The following is a 25,351-nucleotide window of genomic DNA, read 5'->3' as shown; positions in this document are numbered from 1 at the left end:
TATCGATAGCCTGAGTATAGAGGTCGATTGCCTTGGGCCAGTCCTTGTTCTTGAAGGCATCGTTGCCCTGATTCTTGAGGGCGGTTGCCTCCTCCATGGTTATGGTGGAGGGATGTTATATAGAGTTTTGGTAAGAGATGGCGCAGGCGAAGCTGATTTCTAGTATATAGAGCGGATATGGAGCTGAGCAAGCAAGACCAGATGAAAAATATGGGTTCAAGCTCCAAGAATGCTATGTATGTAGAGGGGAAGATGGTGGAATTTCACAAAGCAGCACAGACACTTGGATATGCCACTTTCTGTTGCTCGCCGCCGCCGCCGCCGCGGTCGAGAAAGCTTGGCCTGCCATGTGGGGTGGAAGATGTTGATAGTTTTAGCCGACGGGCTAGGAGCAACTCTTAGCGTGGCTCTGGCTTTGGCTCTGGATGCGTCTCGCTTTGAGCATCATCATCAACATCTGTTCGACAAAGACGACATCTCTCACACTCTCCTTTCTCTGTCGCCTACCATCACATCCACCACAATGTCCAACTTTGTGCCACCCTCACAACACCGCTCGCTGCGCGCCTGCATGGTCTGCAGCATTGTCCTCCCAGGTTCGCGCTTCCGCCGTGAGGGATGCCCCAACTGCGAAGAGTTCCTTGAGCTGTCTGGCCACGACGATGCCATCCAGGAATGTACCAGCCAGGTCTTTGAGGGCCTCATCACTCTTGCCGACCCTACTACCAGCTGGGTAGCCAGGTGGCAGCGCCTCGACAGCTATGTCCCTGGTGTCTACGCTGTCAAGGTCACTGGCATTGTAAGCAGACAGCTAGCGCATACACCGCTTCAATACCACTAACTGTGTCGCCCAGCTGCCTGAAGAAATCATCTCAACCGTCGAAGCCGCCGGCGTCAAGTACATCCCGTGAGTTCACTCTCCATACGTCGACACTGCCTGACACTAAGACTAACGCCTATCAGTCGCGACGGCACTAGCATCGACGACATGTAATCTGCATATTTTTCCATACACGAATCATCTACGAAAAGAGCGACGGCGTTTTGAGGCTGGGAAAATGGTTAGGCACGGCGGGCACTGCCACAAGGATGTTGCATTTTGATACCCAAACACCAAGTGGAAGTAAAGAGAGTCTTCATTCGTCATCAAATGGAAAACTTGGAATTCTCAATCAGGACACGACCCGCAGATCACTCCATACATATCAAGCAGCATGCTGATACTGACTACGACACAATCATAGCCACCCTGGACAGGACCAACGATATCCTTTCGGTCGCATCTTCGATCGCGGGAACTGGCATTCGTCGATCGGCCCATCATCGAATCCCTGGTAGCCATCTTCACTGTTCTCTTCTGTCAAGACCTAGCCCCTGTGAGCATGAATGGGTCGATATGGACTATGCGGCATACCTCAAGCTCCTCTTTCAGTGACTCTCTAAGGATTGTCATGTCCATCCGAAGCTTCAACCTTGCCAGTGTACGTGCTTCTCGATTGGCAGGATCAAGAGCATGAATGGCCTTGTTGCAAGCCTCGATGTAGTCATGCAATGCGTGGATGTCTTGTTCGCGAGAGCCTGTGAAGATGTATTCTTTGACCTTGGCCCTCTCCACCAATTGTTCAGGCTCATCGTTGAGCTCCTGATCACGCCTTTCAAATGAAGGCAAGCCTGAGGATGGTGGCTGGGCACAAATAGCCAGGTCCTCGATACGTACAAACTTCCAGCCCCTTAATTCAACGTACTGAGGTGGAAATGGTTTTCCCACAGCATCCTTTTGTTCGCGCAGCGTCTGCTTTTGCCAGAGCACATAACCATGTGGCGTTGGTGGAGGAGATTGGGCCGTGTCTATCATCACCACGGGACTGTGACTGATCTGGAATGGTGGCCTTGTTGTGGCAGATGCCAAAATATGAGAGACAGACGTTGCGGATAAAGGAGACATGTGGTTCACATTGAACAGTCGAATTTGGTGAATTTATCTAGACTCAAACATTGTGTCACTCGAGGGTGTGTTGAAGGACAAGAATCATAAGACAGCGTATCAGATGGTTTGCACTTGAGCATACCTAGGGATACATGTCAGAATCCTAGGGGCTGTGTAGATGGTGTTGTTTCATTATCAAGTAGCATCCAGGGCACAAGACCGGCCTACCTGTACCACCGAACATGCGCAACGCATCTAACCTTGATCAATGCTGCTACACAATATGGATAGACCAATGGGTTGAGTCTGGACATTGCAAGTTCCGTCATGAGTGCGGTCACTTGTAGACGGCAAACAATCAAGAAATTGAGAGCCATGTTGCAGTGGGTCTAGGCCTCGAGTCTTGTGATGCGCACAGAAGAGATTCTACTCTATTAATAAGACATGAATACTTCAGGTTGTATGTAGATTCGGAAACAAGGCAATATGGTGTTTTGCAGAGAAAGAGAACACGACCTGTATGAGACAGTACTGTTTCCTATTCACTATTGTTGAAACAGGTCAGTAGACATGGATAGCACAGATAGTTTCCAGATGAAGTTTGCAATCGCCCGATGCTCAAGATCAAGGCACAAGTTCAATCGTCGGTAGCAGAAACAGTTGGTGGTCAAGTCAACGCCAAGAAGGGACGACAAAGTCGGAAGTGTCGCGGCAAAAGCCGAGGATTGGATGCGGGAGTGAGAGATGGCGGACCAACGTCGCAAGCACCAGCTCCTGCAGACATTGTGCAATTGACGAACTCCCTCGCTCGACCGCCGCTCATCATGAACTCCTTCCGTGTCGCCCGCGCCGCCCTGCGCGTCCGCCCTACCGCTTTCGCTGCTCCCCTTGCCCGTAGAGGCTACGCCGATGTCGCCTCGGACAAGATCCAGCTGTCTCTGTCCCTTCCTCACCAAGTACGCTCGCTCCGCCCTGCTCCGTCTACATATTGCACCCGATCGAATGCTCGCTAGAAAGAGGATGGAAGAAAATGGACCTTTGCTAACGTGTATACCCTCTACAGGCTATCTACAAGTCGCAGGATGTGTACGAATCCCCACAATTTTCCCTGATAGCGCCATCAGGCACGGACGAGCACAACTAACCTTCGGATCCTGCAGTGTCCAGGTCAACATTCCCGCCGAGACTGGTGACATGGGTGTCCTCGCCAGCCACGTTCCCTCTATTGAGCAGCTGAGACCCGGCCTCGTTGAGGTTATCGAGGAGTCCGCCGGCAGCAAGCAGTTCTTCCGTACGTCTTACACCCTCCATTTTGGATAAACCCCAAGCACAGAACAGTTGCAAGAAGTTGGAAACGATATGGATTCGAGGAGGTGGCTGATATATGGAATTATAGTCTCTGGTGGTTTCGCTACCGTCCAGCCCGGCTCCAAGCTCAGCATCAACGCTGTTGAGGGTTTCCCTCTCGAGGACTTCAGCGCCGAGGTATGTATCTGTCGCAACAAACGCAGCAGTTTGGATGCTTACAAGAAGTGCAGGCCGTCAGAAACCAGATCGCCGAGGCTCAGAAGATCGCAAGCGGCAGTGGTAGCGAGCAGGACATCGCCGAGGCCAAGATCGAGCTTGAGGTGAGCATTCTCCAGACTGATATAGCTGTAATCTCAATATACTGACTGAACGCAGGTTTTGGAGAGCCTCCAGGCCTTCCTGAAATAAGTGCACTAGCGGTTGTACTTAGGTCGCATCTCTAAAATGTATAGTAAACCGTCTGCTTTGCCCGAGGCTTTGTTCAATTTTGGTGCATTGCGCTTTCCACTTTTGGTGACCTGTGAGCTTGAAGCGCCTGCTAGTTTTGGCACAATCGACCATGTAAACACAAGCCTCATTCCTGTTTTTGCTTTCCAACATACACTCATCCATCGCTTGACCCACAGTACAGCCTGACAGTTTCTTTATCGTATCTCTAGCACCTATTCAGCATCAATGGTCAATGCAAAAGCTTGGATGGTAGCATTCATCTTCAAGCTCAAGCTCAAATCCATGGCTCTCGCCGCCAAACTTAGACGGACCCCAAAGTCAACCCCAGCTCAGACTCCCGCTCCAGCTCAGGCCTCAGCTCCAGCCCCTCAGCACTAAAGTTATATCTACGGATCAGAGACGTTCGAATGCTCCGGGCGTCGTGCCTTCTCTTCGTCAGTCTGGTCGCGTTGCTGATCGAATCCGAGCAATCAACAGCCTCGAGCAGCTGTCATCAAATCTCCCTAAAAAATCCATTGAGCCTGTTCCTCCCCTGAATCCGCCACCCACTCTCAATTCAGAAGATGTCCTCAGACAAGCTTCACCATTTCCTCGAAGAGACTCTGCCCAAAGCCCCATCCGGCCTGACACACCCCTCTCACAGTCAAGACCTCGTAGAAGCCCTGTGGTTCATTGCCCGATGCCCAAGCGTTAGCAACCTCATCTATCAGCAAACATCGAGAAGGAAGCAATACCAATCGACAGTCAACCAATTTGCTATCGACATGGCCGCAAGCTTAAGCTTAGAAAGGGCGTACCAGCCGGCATGGACAGGGCTTTTAGTGGTGCGTACATTCCTACTGGCCATCGCATCAGACAACAAGTCGACCCTCTGAGCCCGTGGGCTATTGGCACACGTCTTGCTAAGACCAGTGGAACAACAGTCTCTCCCAATATCTGTCCTGACTGCCTCGCCGAACAACGAATCATGGAGCGCGAAACCGACATGTATGAACAGACTTCCCGCACCCGGAAGGGTCAACCTCTCAGATCCGCAAGCAGCTCGATATTCACTGAAAGAGGAACGCCCCCTGAGCCTGACCAGCCATCCAACGTTCTTGTGGGAACAAGCGTCGACAACCAAATTGTCAAGGTACCTGGAGCCACTGTGTCTGAGCTGCCTCCAGATAAGTTTGGTGGTATCGTGGCGACCGATCTTGGTGACATGATTGATGCCATCATCGTTGAACACAGCGGCAGTCTAGACAAAGTCATCTCCAACATACGTAATGGTATGCCAGATAGTGATTGGACTCAAAAGCTCTCGCGCGACCTTACTAAGGTTTCGGAAGAGGTAGCATCTCTTCCAAAGGATAACATCAGACAAGCTCCAGCTTTCTCCCGGAACATCAACGGCCGACGCTCAATCATACTGGATGCTTCACCTGATTGTCTCCGAAGACGAGCGAAGACCATGCCTGACCTGCTCGACTTGGTTGATGCTGCAACACAGGAATTTGGCATGATGAGCTCAAACAGTCGAGAGCAGAAATTCAACCTTGATCGCCCGCTCATGCCAGGCGAGTTTCCCAACAGCCCGTCCACTCTTCCATCTGCCAACGTCGAACCAGCTGTGCCATCTTCCTCTTCTTCGCAATCGATTGAGTCCGTGCTGCCATTTGCATCGCCTCAAGCATCTGGACCAACAATCACATCTGAGCAAGTGGTGGCGAACAATCAGGTCTCTCAGGCATCACCTATCATGACTTTAGCAATGTCGGCGAATTCTCAAGCGTCTGAGGCGGATGAAGATGAGGCGACCCTTGTGGAGGCTGAGGTGCCATTACCCAGCACGAATCCATCTTTGGGGGCCATTGGAGATGGGGCTAGACCTGGTGTAGCATCTACTACTCAGCAGCGGAGTCGAATTCCGAAAGCTACCACAATACCCTCGATCAGGCCTTTGGATATATCGTCCGACGCATCTCGCATTGATCAGGTCAGACCAAAGCCTAGTGTGGTGGCCAAGCAGCATCAACAGCAGCGGACATTTCAGCAAAGATGGCTGAGGGATGCGGCTGTTGCTGAAAGGGCTGAGAGGCGGAGCCGAAGTAGGAGCAGAGGTGCAACTCGTGTATGAGGATCATCAGTGATAGAATCGAAACTTCCTAAGAATCAAGTGAACAGCCCGTGTGCCAATTGTCCACTCCTGACATACTGTGTTGTCAGCATGTGAGACTCTCGTTTACATGTCTACACCACAACAAGCAGCATGCATAAATGGATGAGAGGTATGTAGATGGAATACAAGTCTACAACCGTGATTGTATATTGATTCAGTGCTTTATATATTGATCATATCTTGCTTTTTGATCCTTGAAGGTCGTCGTCCAGAAATCGTCCATCATCGTCACATACATTCCTCAGTCACTGACTCTGCGCGAGTCGAAAGCGACACCCTTCTTCTCAGCAGCATCCCAGACAACCTCGTGGTCTTCAGACATGCCCTCGGCACTTTCAGGAATGATGGTACCGTCAAGAGCCATCATGTCTCTGTCAGCCATCTCCTCAAATCTCAATCCCATCTCTTTGATGATCTTTTGGTTCTTGGTAGGCCAGACGCTGCAGATAGCCCAGTAGATGACGAAACTGGTCGTGAAACTCAACAACCAGCCAATGTGACCCATGTTCAGAGCTGTAGTGCTGACATCGGCGCCCAAGCTGCCTACGAAGCCAGGGAAGGGCAGAGCGATACCGCAGAGGTATGCGATGACGGCTTGAGGGTTCCAGCCGTAGAAGTAGTAGTAGTGGGGGTTTTCTTTGCCGCCGTTGTAGCAGTGGGCGATGAAGAGGTTGCCGCGGGTCAGGAGGAAGTACTCGCAGATCATGATTGCGACTACAGAGGCCATGAAGAGACCGTATCCGGCGAGGAAAGTGGTGAAGACGGAGGCGGACGCGAGAATCTTCCATGGGACTATGAGGTATATTGTTAGCGAGAAGTTCACTGTACGACGGTAGAAAAATGATCTTACCAATCGCAAAGCCCAAGCAAGTGACCAAGAACTGTCCACGAGGAATAGTAATGTAGCGAGGGAACAACATGCTAGAGTCTGATCCGAAGGGAATCATGTTGGCAGCAACGTTGGTTCCCAAAAGAGAGACAGCCCAGCATCCAGCAGTAAGGAAGACGGCAAAGCGAACATCACTTCTCCAGTATCTGTTCATGATAGCGTCAAGAAGATCCCACTGGTTCCAGAGCGAAAGACCCCATGCATTGTTGATGGCAGCGGTAGATAAGATACCCAGACTGGCAGACAGAGTGACAGCAAGAGGGTTGGTGATCATTTGCGACCACATGGCGCCAGATCTCGTCTTGGACCATCTTGCAATATCAGGCTGGTTGGTGATCAAAGTGGCAGTGTTTCCAAGACCAGCATTGACAGCGTTCATGAAGAACCATCCCCACTTTCCAGATGCACTCCCGCCAGCGGCTGCTGACAACTTGTCGGTGCCGAGTTCACCGTGAGTGTTGGCCATGCAGAAGATGAAAAGACCCCACACAGCGGGAATCATGAGACAAGTCTTGACGTTGAAGAAGGTGCGCAGCTGGTAAGGACGCATCATGGCCAGAGGGAAATGAGCCAGCCAGAAAAGGAAAAAGGCGAGCATGCCTGCAGAGGTGATTCCTTGAGACTTGGGAATGTGGTTGGGAATGTCTGTGTAGTTGTGTCCGAACACGGCTCTCAGCATGTTTGCTACAAGCGAGGCACCAGAGAAGGCTTGCACACCGAACCAGACTCTATCACATCTTGGTTAGACATTCGAAGTCTTGGAATGCCAAACGCAGAAACTTACACTGCCAGAATTGCTCTGGCACCCACAAAGTAGTAGGATCCCCACATGCCGAAGACGCTGCGTGCAACGATGGGGTAACCAATGTGGTAGACCGAAGCACAGCGCGAGTTGAACAGCATGGCAACAGAACTGATGAACTGCGAGATGAAGATGGCGAGGATGGCCTGCCAGTAGTTGAGGCCGATACCGATCAAACTCGAACCAAGAGTCCAGTTACCAAACGACAGGGCAAAGTAGAAGACGACGTAGTTGTACCCTAGACCCTGATTAGACACCCATATTCAGGAATGTCCAAACGAGTACTCACATCTCCAAGTGCGCCTCTCAGGTGGAGTTGGATCAAGATCCTCGTTGGACCATGTCGGTCCTGACTCTTCATGCGAATGGCGGTCCAAGATCGTGTCTGGTACACGAACCCATTGCTTGAAGTTGTCCCAGCTCTTGAAGGCATTCACAGCATTCGTTTTCTTCTCCATGGCCGTAGCCTTTGCGGACTGGAAAGTCATGGTTGGGCGGTCGCTGGAGAGAATGTCCTGAGAGCGGGCAAGGATGCAGGCGCGAGCCGTCCTTTATCTGTGCTGCGTGCCTTATCTGATAGCGACAGAGATAGCGGCGACGAGACAGAAGGAGGGGAGAGAAGAAGAGAAAAACGGATCCGCCAAAGAAACCAAAGACAGGGCTTGGACGCGGGTTTAGGGCGGGTTTTAGTTACATTTTAATAGGTGGTGATAAGGCACTGCTACAAAAGTACGTGTACGTTTTAGTTTGACCGCCGTCGATGGTTCGGTGCCATGGTTGATGCTTTTTTCGCCCCATGTGCACGCTGCGTGAGGACAAGTCATGGCTCCTACCTAAAGCAGTTGGCGTTGAAAACTGTCGCGTGCCCTCCTACCTTGGAAGGAGCAAAGATTGGCGAAAGGATCCAACATCAAAAGGCAATTGAACGGGATGCCAGCGAGTTGTTCTTTCACCCTGCTTCTACACGTGCAGCGCTCTCGAGGTCTGGACTGCCCGATATTGCGTCTGAAGGATTCGGGCGCAGACCGGTTCCCACGACCCAATTTTTTTTATCTGCTATGGTCCGTGGGTGCGTCTGGGGGAGGGAGATCTAGTGGTCCGCCTGTGTGCAAGGCTTCGGCTTGAAGCGGGCTTTCCATTCGTTACGGGCGTACAGTAGAACTTGAAGCATTGTAGGGAAGTGTGTTACGGCTTGAAGTCTCCAACGAGAACACAGTATATGTCGTCTCGTTTCTGCTCACCTTTCTGTTACCTGATAAGTTGTGCCTGTCGTTGTTAGCCTTATCTCCAAGGCTCTCGGCAGCTTGACCGATGAGCGCCAGTGCACTATCGGCCAGGGTTCGTCCACTTACATCTCTCTTCTGGTGTCATAGCTTCTAATTATCCGTACGAGACCGAGCTGGCATCTGAGCTCTAGAGCATAAAGCACTTTAGATATCAACACACACAATCATGTCCCAGAAGACGATTCTGATCACCGGCACAAACGCCGGCGGCATCGGCAACCAGCTCGCACGCGAGTTCCATGCCAAAGGCCTTCGCGTCTTCGCAACCGCCAGAAAAACTGACAGCATTACCGACCTTGCCGACTTGGGAATTGAAACGCTCTCGCTCGAAGTCACCGACCCTGAAAGCATCAAGGCTTTGAAAGAGGAGATTGCATTGCGCACAAGTGGAAAGCTCGACTATCTCGTCAACAATGCTGGTCGCAACTACACTGTCCCTGCCACCGACATTGACTTTGATCAAGTCCAGTCGACGTTCGAAGTCAATGTCTTTGGTGTCATGCGCATGTGTCAGGCATTCACACCGCTGTTGATTGAAGCCAAGGGTACAATTGTCCAGATCGGCAGTTTGGCTGGCGTCATGCCATACGTCTTCGGTTCTGTATACAACTCGACAAAGGCCGCACTGCACTCCTACAGCAACACGCTCAGAGTAGAGCTAGAGCCCTTTGATGTAAAGGTCCTTACCGTCGTGACTGGCGGCGTCAAGAGCAGGATCGCCAGAAACGAGTGGCAGTTGCCCAGGGATTCAATCTATCTGCCCATTGAGCCCGAATACATGAGACGCACAAAGCACTCGCAAGAGGTTGGCATGCCCACTGAGAAGTATGCAAAGTCTGTCGTGAGCCAGGTGCTCGGCGGCCGCCACAAGAGACAAATTTGGGAGGGTGCCTTCTCCTATTGGGTCTGGTTCGCGAGCACCTTCCTGCCATCCAGCATCTTCGTAAGTCATTCAGACACTCAACTAGAGATGCCACTGACAGTTCTCAAAAGGACTACCTCTTCTGGCGTACTTTCGGTATGTGGAAGCTCAGAGAGGCTCACACCAAGAAGCTCGCATGAAGTATGTCAGGAAGATAAAGAGCTGGACTCCCTGCCAAAACATACAGAACAAGAGGCCAACAATGTTTTAATACACTTGAAGAATAGATTCAGACTCATTACAATCGTTAATGCTTCCCAGAATACACGATGCCATATATGCAATTCAGGACATGTTTCATGTAAATCCGGCGGCAGAGGCTTTCTGACGGTATTCTTCAAAAGTCGTCGCATGTCCGCCGCGGCTGTTCGCTCTTGCTCTGCGCTCAAACTCACTTTCCATGGGCTCTTCGCCGCGTTTGCGATCTTCCCATTCTTCTTCCTCTCTAGCAATGAGAGAATTGAATCTCGTTTTCCCGTCTCGAGTGAAGTAGAGTGCTGGTGAGTTCCGCTTGGCTACATCTTCAGTTATGGCAATGTGTTTGATGTCTGAGCCAGGAGCTTCAAACATGCTCTCTCCAAGGAGCCTCTCTAAAACAGTGCGAAGACCTCTGGCACCAGTTCCCATGGTGAAGGCAGTCTCTGCAATGGCATGAAGGGCGGCCGTTGTGATTCTAAGCTCTATTGAGGAAAGCCGGAAGAGCTGTTCGTATTGCTTTAACAATGAGTTTCGCGGCTCCGTCAAGACTTTGACCAAGGCATCCACGTCCAGCGCGGACAGTGCACAAGAGATTGGTATGCGGCCGACTAGCTCAGGTATCATGCCATACTTTTGCAGATCTTGCGGCTCAACAAGGTCCAAGACGTTGTATTTGGCCTTCTTGCTTTTTTGAGTGGGATTGTATGAGTCCTCCTCAAAAGCTGGTGGCATGTAATAGGGAAGATGTTTGCGGATCATTTCGTCGTCATCGGTGATGGTTGTCTCCTGAGCTCCACCATCTTGAGCTGTGCTTGAACGCACATTGGCACCAAATCCTATGCCTCCTTTTGCTACACGATCAAGAATTGTTTTGTGCAATCCACTGAATGCACCGGTGCATATGAATAGAATGTTGCTTGTGTTCACGTTGAAGACCTCGCTCTTGCCTGGTGGCTGGCCCATTCCTCCAGCCGCGCCACCACTACTCAGTGGACTGTTGGTGGGCGAACTGGTCGGATACTGGTTGTTATTGCGATTTGCGTTGTTCCCTCTTTCTTGCTTGGCTTGTATTTGTAGAGTAGTGCCCTCGATGATCTTGAGCAATGCCTGTTGCACGCCTTCTCCGCCAACATCTTTGCCGTGCGACACCTTGGCTGTGGCAATCTTGTCGATCTCGTCGAGACAGATGATTCCGTGTTCAGCCTTTTCCACATCGTAGTTCGCGGCGGCCAATAGGCGCTGTACACATACATCCGCGTCCTCGCCGATATAGCCAGCTTGTGTGAATGGAGTACAGTCCGACATGCTGAAGGGTACGTCGAGCACGCGAGCCAGTGTTTTTGCCATAAGTGTTTTTCCAACTCCCGATGGACCAAGCAGCATGATGTTGGACTTTTCGATAGTCAGGGGGGATGAGTCGTCGAGGGAGGGCGATGGAGGTGGAGAGGGTGGGACCCAAGCGTGTATGGTAGCGTGATGGCCGGGAAATTCATCTGTCTGCAGTGATTAGCAGATGGTCATAGTGGTGTGTAGAGCAGTATCAACCTTCTACAGGATGTCTCGACCGCCTGGCCTGACGCTCGAGTATCTCTTGCGCTTCCTCATGCTGACGCTGAATTTCTTGGATTCTCTGATAGTGATTGTAGATGGTCGAGCTGAGGACCTTCTTTGCTCTCTCCTGGCCGACTACAAACTGGTCAAGATGCTTTTTGAGGGCGCGTGGAGTGATCTTGGGAGCGCCAATATTAGAGGCTTTCCGTAGAGGACCTTCGGTTTCACCTGGCTCATAATATCCAGTGAAGCCTTGGCCGGAGATACTAGAGCGGAAGTCGGAGGGGCTCGAAAAGCTGGCGGGGGTTGAATGTAAAGATCTTGTGCAGTGGTATACTAGGCGGGCCTGGGAAGAACTAGACCGGCTCTGTGCGGCGAGCATGGTGGGATGACAGGATCAACGAGATATGAGATGGACAGGCCTACCTGAAGACTCGGCACAGCACCGCTATAACGACCGACCGACGATGGCAAGTGATTGACCCGAAGTGATGATGACTCGGGCATGCAGCAGCCCCGCATGGAGATAAGGATAAGCTCTTGAGCAGCTGTGGCTAGGGCCAAGGGTTTTGATAGGTCGGTCGGATGTGCATCCGACGAACGCCCAAGCTAAGGTACTTACGTAGCTATCACTGTCTCTGTCTGCGACATGTCGGGCAAACGTTTGTGTGAACAGCTTAAAATCCAGCGGATGGCCGCTGAGGCAGGCGATCATGTTGAAGCGCCAAATGAAGGAAATGGTACAGTCTGGGCCCCGGCGAGGTCGCGTTGGACGAGAAAAAGCCAAATGTTGAGCAGCAGGTGCCAAAAGTCGGGCCGAAAGCGGCTAGTGCATGCGGGATAGCATCATAAGTCTGGAGGGGAGCTGGAGAACTGCTGAGCTGGGGGTGGAGCAGAATCAGGATGCGCATCACTTTTGCTGCACATCAAAACGCCGTCTGCTTTCCTCCTGCTCCTGTTTCCTTCCTGTATACACATCTTGTCCCGACAAGATCTCTCTCAGTTCATCGTCTGTCACAAGGTACCCAATCATGGATCCTATCAACCAGACTTCCGACAACTCGATTGGAGGCCACCCGGCCAACGATGACATTCCCGCTGACGGCACGGGTATGTTGCATATTGTCTCTCGCCCATACCACCTACTGATACCCAAGCTCTGCAGGCGTCATCAAGCTCGATCCTTACCTCGAGCCCTTCAAAGATTCGCTCAAGAGCAGATACTCCAAAGCACAAAAGTGGATCAAGACAATTGACGAGACTGAAGGCGGTTTCGACAAGTTCACAAGAGTAGGCATATCTCTTGCTCCATGGCAGCCACACCAGCTGACAGCTTGACCAGGGCTACGAGATTCTCGGCTTCAACGTCAAGCCCAATGGCGACATAGTCTACCGCGAATGGGCTCAAAGCGCTCTGAGAGCCTACCTCATTGGCGACTTCAGTAAGCCCACCACATGCCAATCTTTGCTTTTCTGGCTAACAAGGCCCAGACAACTGGAACCGCGACTCGCACGAGATGAAGAAGAACGAGTTCGGCGTCTTCGAGATCACTCTGCCTGCTCAGAATGGCAAGCCTGCAATCCCTCATGATTCCAAGATCAAGGTCTCCTTCGTCGTACCCAACGATCACGCCAGACAAGAGCGTATTCCCGCTTGGATCACAAGAGTCACACAAGACCTTAACGTCTCTCCCGTCTACGATGCCCGCTTCTGGAACCCTCCCAAGAACGAGCGCTACACCTTCAAGCACCCCAAGCCCCCGAAGCCCAAGAGTGCACGTATCTACGAAGCCCACGTTGGTATTTCATCGCCAGACCCAAAGGTCGCTACCTACAAAGAGTTCACACAAAACACATTACCCAGAATCCACAACCTGGGCTACAATGTCATCCAGCTCATGGCTATCATGGAACATGCATACTACGCCAGTTTCGGTTACCAAATCAACAGCTTCTTCGCTGCAAGCAGTCGCTACGGTCTTCCAGATGACCTGAAGGAGCTCATTGACACTGCCCACGGCATGGGTATCACTGTTTTGTTAGACGTTGTTCACAGTCACGCTTCGAAGAATGTGCTTGATGGTTTGAACATGTTCGACAACAGTGATCACCTCTACTTCCACGAGGGTGCAAAAGGCAGACATGAGCTTTGGGACAGCAGATTGTTCAACTATGGCCACCACGAGGTTCTTCGATTCCTGCTCAGCAACCTCCGCTTCTGGATGGAGGAGTACAACTTTGACGGTTTCCGTTTCGACGGTGTGACCAGCATGCTCTACCACCACCATGGTATTGGAACGGGTTTCTCCGGTGGCTACCACGAGTACTTTGGCCCTGGAGTTGACGAGGATGGTGTCGTCTACCTCATGCTTGCCAACGAGATGTTGCACCAAATCTACCCCAACTGCATCACCATTGCCGAAGATGTCTCAGGCATGCCCGCTCTCTGCTTGGCTCTTTCTCTTGGTGGTATTGGCTTTGACTACAGACTTGCCATGGCTGTCCCCGACTTGTACATCAAGTGGCTGAAGGAGAAGCAGGATATCGATTGGGATATGGGCAACCTCGCTTTCACTCTCACAAACAGAAGACATGGCGAGAAGACCATCGCGTACGCAGAATCGCACGATCAGGCTCTGGTTGGTGACAAGACTCTCCTGTTCTGGCTTTGCGATGCCGAAATGTACACCAACATGTCTACTCTCAGCGAGTTCACTCCCGTCATTGAGCGTGGTATGGCGCTACACAAGATGATCCGTCTCATTACTCATGGTCTGGGAGGTGAGGGATACCTCAACTTCGAAGGCAACGAGTTCGGACACCCTGAATGGCTCGACTTCCCTCGTGAGGGCAACGGCAACAGCTTCCACTACGCTCGCCGTCAGTTCAACCTTGTAGACGACAAGCTGCTTCGCTACCACTTCTTGAACGACTTCGACGGCAAGATGCAGTGGACTGAGGAGAAGTATGGTTGGCTCCACTCTCCGCAAGCCTACATTTCTCTCAAGAACGAGAATGACAAGGTCATTGTCTTTGAGCGTGCCGGTCTTCTCTGGATCTTCAACTTCCACCCTTCAAACAGCTTCACCGACTACCGCGTCGGTGTCGAGCAGGCGGGAACTTATCGTATCATCCTCAACTCTGACAGCCCCTCGTTCGGCGGCTTGGGACGTGTTGATGAGAGCACCCGCTTCTTCACCACCGACTTTGCTTGGAACAACAGAAAGAACTTCCTCCAAGTCTACATTCCCACCAGAACAGCCATTGTAAGTTTTTGAACCTTCAGATTCGGCCCAAAAAGAACACTGTTTGCTAATTATGTCTCTGCAGGTTCTTGCACTCGAATCCTCTCTGTAATTGAAAGCGTCTACGTCTTGATCTTGTTTGCTTTTTCTATGATATCTAATCCCACAGGAACGATGAGATGAGGGAAACGACTCGACTTTATAGATTTGAATATTACTACCACCACCCCAGAAGAAGAAAATGCACAAAATGTACATCATCGATCTCATGCTCTCTTAGTTAACCACGTCTTGCAGAAGATTTGTTGCTCCATGTCCCAGCGAATGCTTGGTCTCACAGCTTCCGTCCAGACAGCGGCAGACAGCGACCGACACAGATTGTTAAACGACAACGCTCGAGCCATCCTCATCAAAAGCCGCTTTAGCTCATCTGGGAGAGCGCCAGACTGAAGTCAACTTCTGTCCATTCCTTGCACTAGCAGAGAGTATTCTGGAGGCACTGTGTTCGATCCACAGAAGCGGCATCAATCTTTTGATTTTTGTTTTGTCTCCAGTCTCGACAATGGCTCTAGCGGAATACTCTTGTCGATGATGGCTACATTTTCTTTTTCTGTCTTTAGTGGCGAGGGACCGTGCTGGAAGGCTTCAAGAATTTGGATGTTGAGGGTATGACCCTGTTTCTTCCATGAGGTTCTGATTACGACGGCAATTTGCTTTGATACCCTTTATATAGCAATAGTGAGGCTGTCTTGAGCAGTGACGTGCTCGCCTGTGTGTGGGGCGAGATGCTGAGAATACCTTTTTGTGGTTTTTTTTGTTTCCGTTCGTCGAACACAAGAGAAATCAGCGATTCCCATGCTGAAGGCATACAAAAATAGTCAACATCACATCGATGATTGACAAGAAGAGGCAACAACATCATTATAACTACTAGAAGCTCAGCACGACATAGAGGGAAGAAGAATTCAGGATGAAAAATATTTTGGCATCATGAGACAACAGGATACAAAAACAGAAATAATTACACTTACCTCGCTCAATGATGAAGTTCAATGCAGATAGGGTGATGTCTCGCAGGGAGGGAAAACTTACCGGCTTCACGACGCACACGCGTCTTGTCTCTTGACAATGAGAAACAGGCGTTCTTGGTGGTCAAGACGTGAGGGCCCTGATATTCAGCTTCAGCGGTCCAATCGTGGTGCAAAGCTTTAAGCTCGTTGGCGAGATCAATCCATTGCGCCGCATACGCAGAGTTGGTTCTGAACAAAACGGGCAAAATATCAGTGACCCATTTGGAAAATTGATGATGCCAGATGTCGACATATGAAGGAGCGACGAAATCACTTAGACCACCTCTGTCTTGTTGCAGACGAGTGAGAGCTGAACGGCGACGCTCAGAGCGGATGAAAGCCGCAGATCGGACGTATGAGAGAGCCTTACCGGGATCGCTGTTTGTCAATGATGGGGCATCGAAATCAGCAAGACCATTCGGCATTGGTGAGCGCTCATAGCCATATCCATGTGGCCAATCGTCCGCATCCACGCGAAGGAGTGATGCTATACTCGAGCATTGATCAAAGTGAAGACGGCCGGAGGTGATCAGATCACGTTTCGCGCTCAAGTTCTCAATCCTACGAGCGTGCACAGTTCTTACACGCAGCAGGTATTGACAACCAGCAGGGAAGTGAGAGGACCAGGTCATGATAGCGCAGAAGTTTGCTTCAGAACTTGTAGTGTTACGAGCGTGTGCTTGAAGCAGCAGATACTCATCAACAAGCTTCGGTGATATGAAGGGAAACTCGGCAATACACTTACCTATGTAGTCATCAAGACGTTCATTCTCGTTCTCGAGGAGTTCGATTTCATCATTTAACGCTTCGATAACAGCCTCATCGGAGTCGGCGAATTGATAGATATTAGCGAGCATCATAAGTTTGAACTCAATGTTGGTAAGGCTGACTGCTTCAATGACCGGCTTGAAAAAGTCGGGATTGAGAGTGTCAACAAGGATTTTGTTGTTCTCAGCCCAGATGTTGAACTCTGTGAGCCATGTGTCCTTGTCGAGGAGGGATCTTTGAGGGATGGAAGGCATTGTTATTTTTGTGTCTCTGTATTGTTAGTATCCGATGCTGTCCTGTTGTCGCAAGAATGTCCTACTCGTGTGGTGTCTTTATCAGAGCCTCAGGCGAGAACAATGCGATTGTGTCTTTGTCTGCTTGCTTTGATGCGTGCTGTCGACAAAGACGAGTGCACCCAATCCTTCCCAACACAAAGAATGAGGGCAATGTTCATTGTTGAAAAGAACAGAGACAACCGGTCAAAGGATGAATTATGGAACTGTTGAATTTCCAGTGTGGCCAAAGTCTTTGTGTTTGGAAGATGGTTGTGTTCGCCGGCATGAGTCTATGGCACACTTTGCTCGAGGGAGTTCATCTTCCAGTCTCCAGCAGTGTCGCTCGCTGTGACACGAATTTCATTTGAAAATATGTGTTGCGCAAGGCAGCTATTCTCGCTGACAGAAGCAGAGAGGGAGCATTGTAAGGGTACAAAGGCATTGTGCCGGTGTAGTTTTCTGTTCTTCGAAGAATTTGGGCCGGACGTGAGGAAGCACGAATACGTGGGAGTTTGACAATTGTAGCGTTGGAGGAGATGGATGTTGAATAGCATTGAGTGGTCGAAAACAGCAGGCTCGAGGCGTGTAAGGCTGTCAAGTTGTGGACAAGCGGAAGGTGCGAGTAAATGTGTACATGGCAAGCAGGCGCATTGGAAAGTTGATAGACAACAGAAACACCGGTCTCGCAGCAGAGGAAGGAACAAATCGGATGGGCTTCCCAAATAGGAATAGTCAGCCACGATCTGGAGATATTCGAGGACAGAAGTGCTGGCCACCCTTGAAGCAGAAATGAGCTGGCTGCGTGAACGAGGTGGTTACGGCCACAACTGAGAAGGTACAACATAGATAGACACACAATGAAGCTGCAAGCGTGATTGAAGAAGCTGCTGGATGCTTTGTCTAGTGAGCGCAGGCGGGCGGTGAGATTTAATGTTCAGCAGCGCACAGCTTCTGGCCAAGTTGCAAAGTCACGGAATCTCGAGCTCGGTCCTTTCCCGTCCGGCAAGAACTTGAGGTGGCTCTTCGAACTTCAACCTCCCAGCAGACCGACCTCCATCTCCATCACCTCTCCACTCCCATCAATTCCTTCCCGAGACCCGTCAAAATGCTCAGCAGGTACGCTCCAAGCTGTCGCCACCAACTTTAGCGACGACAACCCGGCTGACTCGACTGCGCTTCCCAGCGGCATTGCCAGGTCATTGAGGGCTTCTGCCCGTCGCCCTGCTACTCTGCAGCGCGCCTTCCAGCCCATCAAGCCTTCGTTCGCTCCCGCCTTGAGCCAGCGCTTCGCCAGCACTCAGTCCTCCACCGATGGCAAGATCCACCAGGTCATTGGTGCCGTCGTCGACGGTATGAGAAAACCTTTTCCCCACGACGCCGAGCACAAGCGCCACTGCCGCCGCGCCCATTGTCGCCGACCGCATGTCGTAGTCGCCTCATGAACACCTATACTGATGCATACTCACAGTCAAGTTCGACGGTGAGCAGCTGCCTGCCATTCTCAACGCCGTCACCACCGAGAACGGTGGCCAGAAGCTCGTCCTCGAGGTCGCCGTAAGCTTCGCCGCACTGTCCCCCCTGTAACATACATCATCTAACAAGCTCCAGCAACACTTGGGTGAGAACGTCGTCCGCTGCATTGCCATGGACGGTACCGAGGGTCTCGTCCGTGGCCGCAAGGTCGTTGACACTGGTGCTCCCATCAAGATTCCCGTCGGTCCCGGCTGTCTCGGTCGTATCATGAACGTCACTGGTGACCCCATTGACGAGCGTGGTCCCATCAAGGCCGCCAAGCTCGCCCCCATTCACGCTGAGGCCCCCGAGTTCGTTGACCAGTCCACCTCTGCCGAGATTCTTGTCACTGGTATCAAGGTCGTCGACCTCCTCGCCCCCTACGCCCGTGGTGGTAAGATTGGTCTTTTCGGTGGTGCCGGTGTCGGCAAGACTGTCTTCATTCAGGAGCTCATTGTGCGTTTTCCTATCTGCTATTTCAACGCTTTGCAGCTGCTGACAATTGCCACAGAACAACATTGCCAAGGCTCACGGTGGTTACTCCGTCTTCACCGGTGTCGGTGAGCGTACTCGTGAGGGTAACGACTTGTACCACGAAATGCAGGAGACTGGTGTCATTCAGCTCGACGGTGACTCCAAGGTCGCTCTCGTCTTCGGTCAGATGAACGAGCCCCCAGGTGCCCGTGCCCGTGTCGCTCTTACTGGTCTTACCATCGCCGAGTACTTCCGTGACGAGGAGGGTCAGGATGGTGAGTTTTCGTGGATTATCTGCTCGAAATTGAGCACGACTAACTTGCTCTGCAGTGCTTCTCTTCATTGACAACATTTTCCGTTTCACCCAGGCCGGTTCCGAGGTGTCTGCCCTTCTTGGTCGTATTCCCTCTGCCGTCGGTTACCAGCCCACCCTCGCCGTCGACATGGGTGGTATGCAAGAGCGTATTACCACCACCCAGAAGGGTTCCATTACCTCGGTCCAGGCTGTCTACGTCCCCGCTGATGATTTGACTGACCCTGCCCCCGCCACCACCTTCGCCCATTTGGACGCCACCACTGTCTTGTCCCGTGGTATCTCTGAGTTGGGTATCTACCCCGCCGTCGACCCTCTCGATTCCAAGTCTCGTATGCTCGACCCCCGTATTGTCGGTCAGGAGCACTACGACACCGCCTCCAAGGTCCAGCAGATGCTCCAGGAGTACAAGTCGCTCCAGGATATCATTGCCATTCTTGGTATGGATGAATTGTCCGAGGCTGACAAGCTTACCGTCGAGCGTGCCCGTAAGCTCCAGCGTTTCCTGTCGCAGCCCTTCACCGTTGCCCAGGTCTTCACTGGTATCGAGGGTAAGCTCGTCGACCTTAAGGACACCATCAAGTCCTTCAAGGCCATCATGAACGGTGAGGCCGATGACCTCCCCGAGGGTGCTTTCTACATGGTCGGTGACCTCGACTCAGCACGCGCCAAGGGTGAGAAGATTCTTGCCGAGCTTGAGGGCAAATAGATGTCTCGTAATGGAGAATGATGAGGAGCTTTTTGGTCAATCGCCATAGCCATACCCGCGACGAATATCAAAAGATTTAAAGCGACATTGTAAAAAGGGAGGGGTCGTCTTTTGGCGGTTTTGAGGTGAATGGAGATTACCAAGAGCTTGTGTACTTTAAGAACTGCGATTTCCTCTGTGTCCACAAATACTCGGCCCTCTCTCAACCCAGCATTAGCGAAAGTCGAATTGTTTTAAAACACATTACTTCATGTTTTCGTGACAGTTTACAGTGATACTTTAAAGTGACGTAGAGCAATGATGCTGTATGCATCAATGGCTTGTCATCTTGATAGCAGGGACCTGTCACACAATTGGGCTACGCCATGCACATATATCGTTTCATGACCATGTTCGCATTGTTGATCTGCATAAACCAAGGGATTGTGTAATTAAGGTGACAAAAAGTAGAAATATGCTTGTGTACAAAGAAGCAGGAAGATGTTAATCTTTGGGGTGTGATGTGATGGTTGGAAACGCCTTCGAGCAGATGTGTATGTGCAAGTGGATGCATGTCAATGTGATGGATGATCAGAACTGGGGATGATCAGAAGAAAAAAAGACAAAGAAAACAAAGGAAAATTGGTAGGTGAAATCCCAGAATCTGCCACGAGCGAGAACGCAGTCCTTCTTCAGAAGCGGAGAACCTTGGTCTCCCGCTCTTCACTCGTCCTCGGCCTCACTCTTGATTCTGAGAGATCTTCTGACTTTAGGTGCTTTGACCTTGTTTGACTGGTCCTGATCCAGCTTGATCTTCTTTGGAGCGGGCAACTCTTCCTCTTTCTTGACGCCCTCGGGGTATGGGTTTTGCTCAATCTCGGCGAGACGTTCGACCATGGTTTTCATCTCCTTCTCGGCGTCGACGAGATACTTTGCAAGTTTGCCTTTGACTTCGGCGACGGACCCGTCGTGGTCAGGCGTGTTGTCTAGCATGCAACCGAATTGGTCGAAGATTTGTCTGAAGATCTTGTTGCAGTCTGCTTCCAGAGGTTTGGTGGTAGTACTTGCTGTGTGATAGACCTTGTTGGCAGATGTGTCAGCCATCTGGATGAAAGGCGACCTCTTGGAGCCTGAATTGACGTGTTGTTCGAGCTTGGTCATAACGGCGTCCTTGTAACCAGTACCTAATAACATCAGCATTGGAACTCATCTCGAAATCAAGGATTATGCTCTGACCCTTCATGTACTCGGCTTCTTCGTAAATCTTCTGCATTGCCTCCGCAAAGTAACCTGCAGCATCATCCTTTTCCGCAGTGTATTTGACATTCCTATGTCTTGTCAGTTTTGATTTCTGACAAAAAGCCTGTTCTGTCCTTACTGGAACTCTTTGTTGAATTCGTCCTTATATCTCGCAAAGGCATCGCGAATACCGTGCTTCTGGGCGTCGAGGAACTTTTCAAACTGCTCCTGAGGAATCTGCATGAGCTCCATCGGCTCTAACGAGTTTTTTTTGTCAGCCTGATCGATAAACCTTCCAGATAATTGCGTACCTTTCACGTCCTCCAGGGTGCCGGTAAGGGCCTTCAAGATCTCGGCAAGAGCAGCCTTGATGGCATCCTCCTCCTCCGAAACCACTTCGTCCCAACCACTCGCCATGAACTTGACTGCAGGTAGCATCATCTTTGCATTCCAAGAATGATGGCCCACACTCTTGGACTTGTACTTCCCGCCTCTGCGCACGAATGCCTTAATGGTGCACCAATGCCAACCACGGACCTCTTTGTGCAGAAATTCGTGCGCCTTTTTGCCCATTTCAAGGTTGGCCTTTCTCATAGGAGCGGCCAACAGGTCTGTCGCTCTTCCTGCCATTCTTTCGCGATAAACCTTCAGGGCATCTTCGATGATCTGTGAAACGTGAGCGAAGGGAGACAACAATGGATCAGTTTGACCGCACCTTTACATATTTCGCATGGGCATCTGCGACCCCACTATCATTGCCTCTTCTGGTGGCGGTCGCCCAAGCTCTGAGGGCCGTAACGAAAGCAACAACTTTATGGCGGATGTGGATCATGAAAGTCGTCCAGACCTCTTTAGCGACAATCGAAAGTGCATGTGCGCGGAGCTTGGGAATCCCTGTCATCTCAGCGCTCAACTGTGGTGAAGCTTCATTGCCCCCATCCTTGTAACCCTTGAGCCACGAATAGTGTAGGTTTGACACAGGGAAGATCAGGCTGGCCGCTTCGCCCTGGATGCGATCGGCCTTCTCAGCCATGATCAAGGCGGTAACTTTGCGGTTTCTGACCTGAACCATGACTTCCAGACGACGATGAAGAAGTCTCTCGTACTTTTTGCGGCAATGTTCGACGACTCTGCTTCGCTCTTGACGTGTAGTTGGAGCTGTAGCTCTTCTGAGTGCTGCCTTTGCATTTGAAAGATCCGTCTTTGCCTTTTTGGTTCCGTCGTCGTATTTTTTGCAAGGTTTTGCATCTTCCTGGTATTCTTGCGCGAAACTTTGAAATGTCATGGGGTCGTCCGTCTTGGTGCAGATGATAGCCAGACGATCTTTGAAACGATCACCGAATTCGTAGATCAGACTATCAACACTGGTGTCCGTCGCACAACGGCCTATAGGCGAAACAATCCAGAGATGATCACTCTTCAAAATGTAGTTTTTGCTGGCTTTGACTCGAATGCGATTAGTGTCAGAGACGCCTAGTAATGATCAGCTTGGTCCAAACAAGTATAAAGAGTCCTAATACCTGGTAAATCAGCAAGAATGGCATAGTCAAGAATCCTGGGACCGCGAACACCAATGCTATAGATTTAGGAATTAGAATATGTATAGTACTCATGGTATCTGTAACTTACCTGACTTGGCGAACAATGGGCCAGAGCGAGGGTTTGTCACTCCAAGATGCACTGGCAGACAGAAATGGACCCACAAGTCTCGCTAGCTCGAAGGCTCTGTCTGCTTCGATCAGCTCAGACTCAGTAGAGGATGAATGTTCCAAAATGAGCTCTTTGCACCACTCCTCGAATTGTGCAAGTAGGGGCTTAGCATCCTCGGCAACTTCAAAGGCCGTATGAATGTACGCCTTCAGCTCCTCACGTGTAGTGAATTCTGACTGCCCTCGGAAGAGATCCAGGAAGGTTGCCTCGGCGGTCTTGGCCTGAGCACTGAATTCCTTTTCTTCGTCGTATGTCCAGTCTTCGTCCTGCTGGAAGTGAAACGTGACATAATCGGAAAGGTAGTCCTTCAGCAGAGTGCAACGGTCCTTGCTGCTAAGAAACTCGACTTTTGCAGCGAACTGCTTCTTCTGTTGAGAGAATGCCTTTCTGTATTCGGTTATGACACATGTGCAGGACGTTCCAAAGTTGCCCTGTCGTTATCGATGAGTACTGTGCATTGCGACACGCCAAAAAGTGTTGCATACCTCTCTGGAGATGTGGGGTGTATCGAGCAAGGCACTAATCAGGGAGCTTTTGCCTGGAAGCATGTCAGCTGCATTCATAGTTACCTTAGAGCAAGACATACCCGCGCCTGCGTCACCCAGGAGCGCGATGGTTGGGATCTTTGGGTCAGGGAACTTCCTGGTCTCCTTAGCTTGCTCGAGCAATCTGGAAAGGCTGTCGCTCTGGTCACTGATTTCTGAGAGATGTTCGACTGTCTTGTCCAGGATCGCCGTGATTTGAGAAGATATGGTGCGTACGTCCTCATGATACGCAGGGCAAGGAGGGAACTCCTCGTCAGCTTCTCGCCAAAGAACTTCACCTTGTTCAGGTTCATTGTCGTCGGGGTTCTCGGGGTCGTCTTCCATATCTGAAAGTGCGGTTGAGCTTAGATCATCATCGTCGTCAAAGTAGCCGCCACTATCGGTAGCAGGCGTTTCTTCAGGCATCTCGTTCTGGTTGTCATCGGCCTTTTCGACCTTGATGGGAACCGGTTCGTTTGGCACTTCTCGTTCGCGCTTACCAAGAACCACACGAGTTTCAATGATATCCGGCGATTCTGATCGCGAGGCCATACTTGGTGTTGATGGTGTAGGGAGAAGGGGTATGTGGTGGGAAAGAAGAAGGGGTATGTAGTTGAAAGGTAGTAGAGGGAAGAAAGAGTTTGGATGTCGAGGTAGTTGTTATAGTGTTGAGTGAAAGGTAAGGTGAGTGGTCGGGATGGGTTAGGGTGAATGTTGGTAGTGGAAGGAGAATGTAGAGGCCAATGGTGTAAAAAAAGTGAATTGAAAAATGGCAGTAGTTCTCGAGTGCCCGAGATGGCAACTTGACTTTGTAATGTATTGGAGGAGGTCGGCAAGAGAATAGGGGCTGTTTTTATATAAAAATTTACCGTAGAACTGTGGAAGTGAGTTGGTGGAAGGGATCGGAATTGTTCGTTCAAGCAATCAGTCGGACGAGGACGCTCAAGTGAAGTGAACCAATGTAACACGTCTAGCTGTAGGATTGCACAATATTATCAGGAACTAAACACACTGAGAAGCAACGAAACATGGACTCTTTATGGACAGCATTTGTCTCTGAATGAGATTGTGCCTTTTGATAGCGTCACCTTACTCTGTGATGGCAGTCAAGAGTAGAGGTTGAGACGTCAGGCGCGGAGGAGCCGAAGGAGGGAAGTGACGAAGCCAAGACTCGCGGCCTTTGCGATGACCCTCCTAACGAGGGACCAAACACTTTGTTATTCTCGACTCAACCCAACCTAAGGGACGATTCAGACAATTCAGAGGGTCTCCTAGCCAAGTGACTCTGGATCGGCAGCGATCATGTTTTGCCTACGGACATGGCTTCCAGTCCTTTTCTTCATGTCAGTCCTGCCGAGCGTAGCAGTGGAGATCATGTTGCTGACCTAAACAACAGTTCGAATGTGCCGCCCCTCTACCTGGTACTCTTCATTTCGGCCATGTACTATCTCAACCGACCATGCGTATACTGCTCGCTGCTCCTGACTGTTCTCGTCATCTCCGTCTACGACTTCCACAATAATTGGTTCGAGCCGCAGCCCGACTCGTCGTCGGCGCATACCGGAAACTCTACAACCACCGCTCTTGGAGACAACGTCGCAGTAGCCTCATCGGTCATTCAATCGGCAGCAGCATCGATTGCGCATTCAGTTACCGACGGTTTCTCCAAGAAGACAGGACTCGATATACAACCGCAGATCAGCGTGGCCGAATGGTTGAAAGAGATGTTTGGAAAGAAAGAGTGGCGCATACCATGCATCGACGTTGCCGTAAGGCTCTAGAAGATTGGAGCACAACCATGGAATGAAGACCTTGGAGGCATAATGACATGAGAGAAGCATTTCGGGCGTTGGGTCACACGACAGCACAGAACATTTGGGACTACGGGATATTGCATATTTGGGGGTCAACACGGCAGTGCATCGAAGCTTTGTACAGTAATGAAGGAGGATCGGACGAGAGAAGACTTCGGCTGTGTACTGCAGATACTGTGGTCGCAAACGAGGAGCAAGCTTTTTGTCGTAACCATTTGTAAAAAG

The 25,351-nt window shown here is 50.8% G+C and overlaps 11 protein-coding genes across 11 annotated transcripts; 7 read left to right on the top strand and 4 right to left on the bottom strand.

Annotated features, from left to right (window-relative positions):
• Window positions 1-523: 523 nt before the first annotated feature.
• M437DRAFT_86527 (putative transcriptional elongation protein Spt4) lies at window positions 524-994 on the top strand (the record flags this gene model as incomplete). Its single annotated transcript, XM_041028478.1, has 3 exons — window positions 524-799; window positions 855-907; window positions 964-994. 3 exons carry the CDS (start codon window positions 524-526, stop codon window positions 992-994), a joined length of 360 nt encoding a protein of 119 aa, XP_040877839.1.
• Window positions 995-1,238: 244 nt separating this feature from the next.
• Window positions 1,239-1,945, bottom strand: M437DRAFT_86526 (uncharacterized protein; the record flags this gene model as incomplete). The annotated part of the gene is made up of 2 exons (XM_041028477.1): window positions 1,239-1,367; window positions 1,415-1,945. The coding sequence occupies 2 exons, from the start codon at window positions 1,943-1,945 to the stop codon at window positions 1,239-1,241; spliced, it is 660 nt and encodes a 219-aa protein (XP_040877838.1).
• Window positions 1,946-2,751: 806 nt separating this feature from the next.
• Window positions 2,752-3,643, top strand: M437DRAFT_53635 (epsilon subunit of F1F0-ATP synthase N-terminal domain-containing protein; the record flags this gene model as incomplete). The annotated part of the gene is made up of 6 exons (XM_041022558.1): window positions 2,752-2,883; window positions 2,991-3,013; window positions 3,088-3,218; window positions 3,324-3,412; window positions 3,466-3,555; window positions 3,611-3,643. 6 exons carry the CDS (start codon window positions 2,752-2,754, stop codon window positions 3,641-3,643), a joined length of 498 nt encoding a protein of 165 aa, XP_040877837.1.
• A 36-nt stretch (window positions 3,644-3,679) lies between these two features.
• M437DRAFT_77172 (uncharacterized protein) lies at window positions 3,680-5,804 on the top strand (the record flags this gene model as incomplete). The annotated part of the gene is made up of 3 exons (XM_041026753.1): window positions 3,680-3,755; window positions 4,249-4,349; window positions 4,380-5,804. The coding sequence occupies 3 exons, from the start codon at window positions 3,680-3,682 to the stop codon at window positions 5,802-5,804; spliced, it is 1,602 nt and encodes a 533-aa protein (XP_040877836.1).
• Window positions 5,805-6,087: 283 nt separating this feature from the next.
• On the bottom strand, window positions 6,088-8,025 carry M437DRAFT_53643 (uncharacterized protein; the record flags this gene model as incomplete). Its single annotated transcript, XM_041022559.1, has 4 exons — window positions 6,088-6,638; window positions 6,697-7,463; window positions 7,520-7,775; window positions 7,827-8,025. 4 exons carry the CDS (start codon window positions 8,023-8,025, stop codon window positions 6,088-6,090), a joined length of 1,773 nt encoding a protein of 590 aa, XP_040877835.1.
• A 964-nt stretch (window positions 8,026-8,989) lies between these two features.
• Window positions 8,990-9,885, top strand: M437DRAFT_77170 (NAD(P)-binding protein; the record flags this gene model as incomplete). The annotated part of the gene is made up of 2 exons (XM_041026752.1): window positions 8,990-9,766; window positions 9,817-9,885. 2 exons carry the CDS (start codon window positions 8,990-8,992, stop codon window positions 9,883-9,885), a joined length of 846 nt encoding a protein of 281 aa, XP_040877834.1.
• Window positions 9,886-10,042: 157 nt separating this feature from the next.
• M437DRAFT_53796 (ClpX, ATPase regulatory subunit) lies at window positions 10,043-11,876 on the bottom strand (the record flags this gene model as incomplete). The annotated part of the gene is made up of 2 exons (XM_041022589.1): window positions 10,043-11,436; window positions 11,489-11,876. The coding sequence occupies 2 exons, from the start codon at window positions 11,874-11,876 to the stop codon at window positions 10,043-10,045; spliced, it is 1,782 nt and encodes a 593-aa protein (XP_040877833.1).
• Window positions 11,877-12,525: 649 nt separating this feature from the next.
• Window positions 12,526-14,851, top strand: M437DRAFT_86520 (putative 1,4-glycogen branching enzyme; the record flags this gene model as incomplete). The annotated part of the gene is made up of 5 exons (XM_041028476.1): window positions 12,526-12,604; window positions 12,660-12,784; window positions 12,837-12,936; window positions 12,986-14,760; window positions 14,825-14,851. The coding sequence occupies 5 exons, from the start codon at window positions 12,526-12,528 to the stop codon at window positions 14,849-14,851; spliced, it is 2,106 nt and encodes a 701-aa protein (XP_040877832.1).
• A 1,349-nt stretch (window positions 14,852-16,200) lies between these two features.
• M437DRAFT_77166 (ATP synthase F1, beta subunit) lies at window positions 16,201-19,860 on the top strand (the record flags this gene model as incomplete). The annotated part of the gene is made up of 7 exons (XM_041026751.1): window positions 16,201-16,236; window positions 16,563-16,636; window positions 18,036-18,202; window positions 18,321-18,406; window positions 18,461-18,820; window positions 18,876-19,113; window positions 19,169-19,860. The coding sequence occupies 7 exons, from the start codon at window positions 16,201-16,203 to the stop codon at window positions 19,858-19,860; spliced, it is 1,653 nt and encodes a 550-aa protein (XP_040877831.1).
• A 702-nt stretch (window positions 19,861-20,562) lies between these two features.
• M437DRAFT_53573 (uncharacterized protein) lies at window positions 20,563-23,738 on the bottom strand (the record flags this gene model as incomplete). The annotated part of the gene is made up of 9 exons (XM_041022546.1): window positions 20,563-21,023; window positions 21,076-21,173; window positions 21,224-21,335; window positions 21,390-21,744; window positions 21,794-22,551; window positions 22,599-22,654; window positions 22,708-23,219; window positions 23,274-23,326; window positions 23,375-23,738. The coding sequence occupies 9 exons, from the start codon at window positions 23,736-23,738 to the stop codon at window positions 20,563-20,565; spliced, it is 2,769 nt and encodes a 922-aa protein (XP_040877830.1).
• Window positions 23,739-24,614: 876 nt separating this feature from the next.
• M437DRAFT_77164 (uncharacterized protein) lies at window positions 24,615-25,093 on the top strand (the record flags this gene model as incomplete). Its single annotated transcript, XM_041026750.1, has 2 exons — window positions 24,615-24,655; window positions 24,709-25,093. 2 exons carry the CDS (start codon window positions 24,615-24,617, stop codon window positions 25,091-25,093), a joined length of 426 nt encoding a protein of 141 aa, XP_040877829.1.
• Window positions 25,094-25,351: the final 258 nt, after the last annotated feature.

This window comes from Aureobasidium melanogenum (assembly GCF_000721775.1).
Source record: "Aureobasidium melanogenum CBS 110374 unplaced genomic scaffold scaffold_18, whole genome shotgun sequence".
In the NCBI taxonomy this organism is placed as follows: Eukaryota; Fungi; Ascomycota; class Dothideomycetes; order Dothideales; family Saccotheciaceae; genus Aureobasidium; species Aureobasidium melanogenum.
The sequence above is the reverse complement of the archived record's forward strand: the minus strand, read 5'-3'. Positions and strand labels throughout refer to the sequence as shown.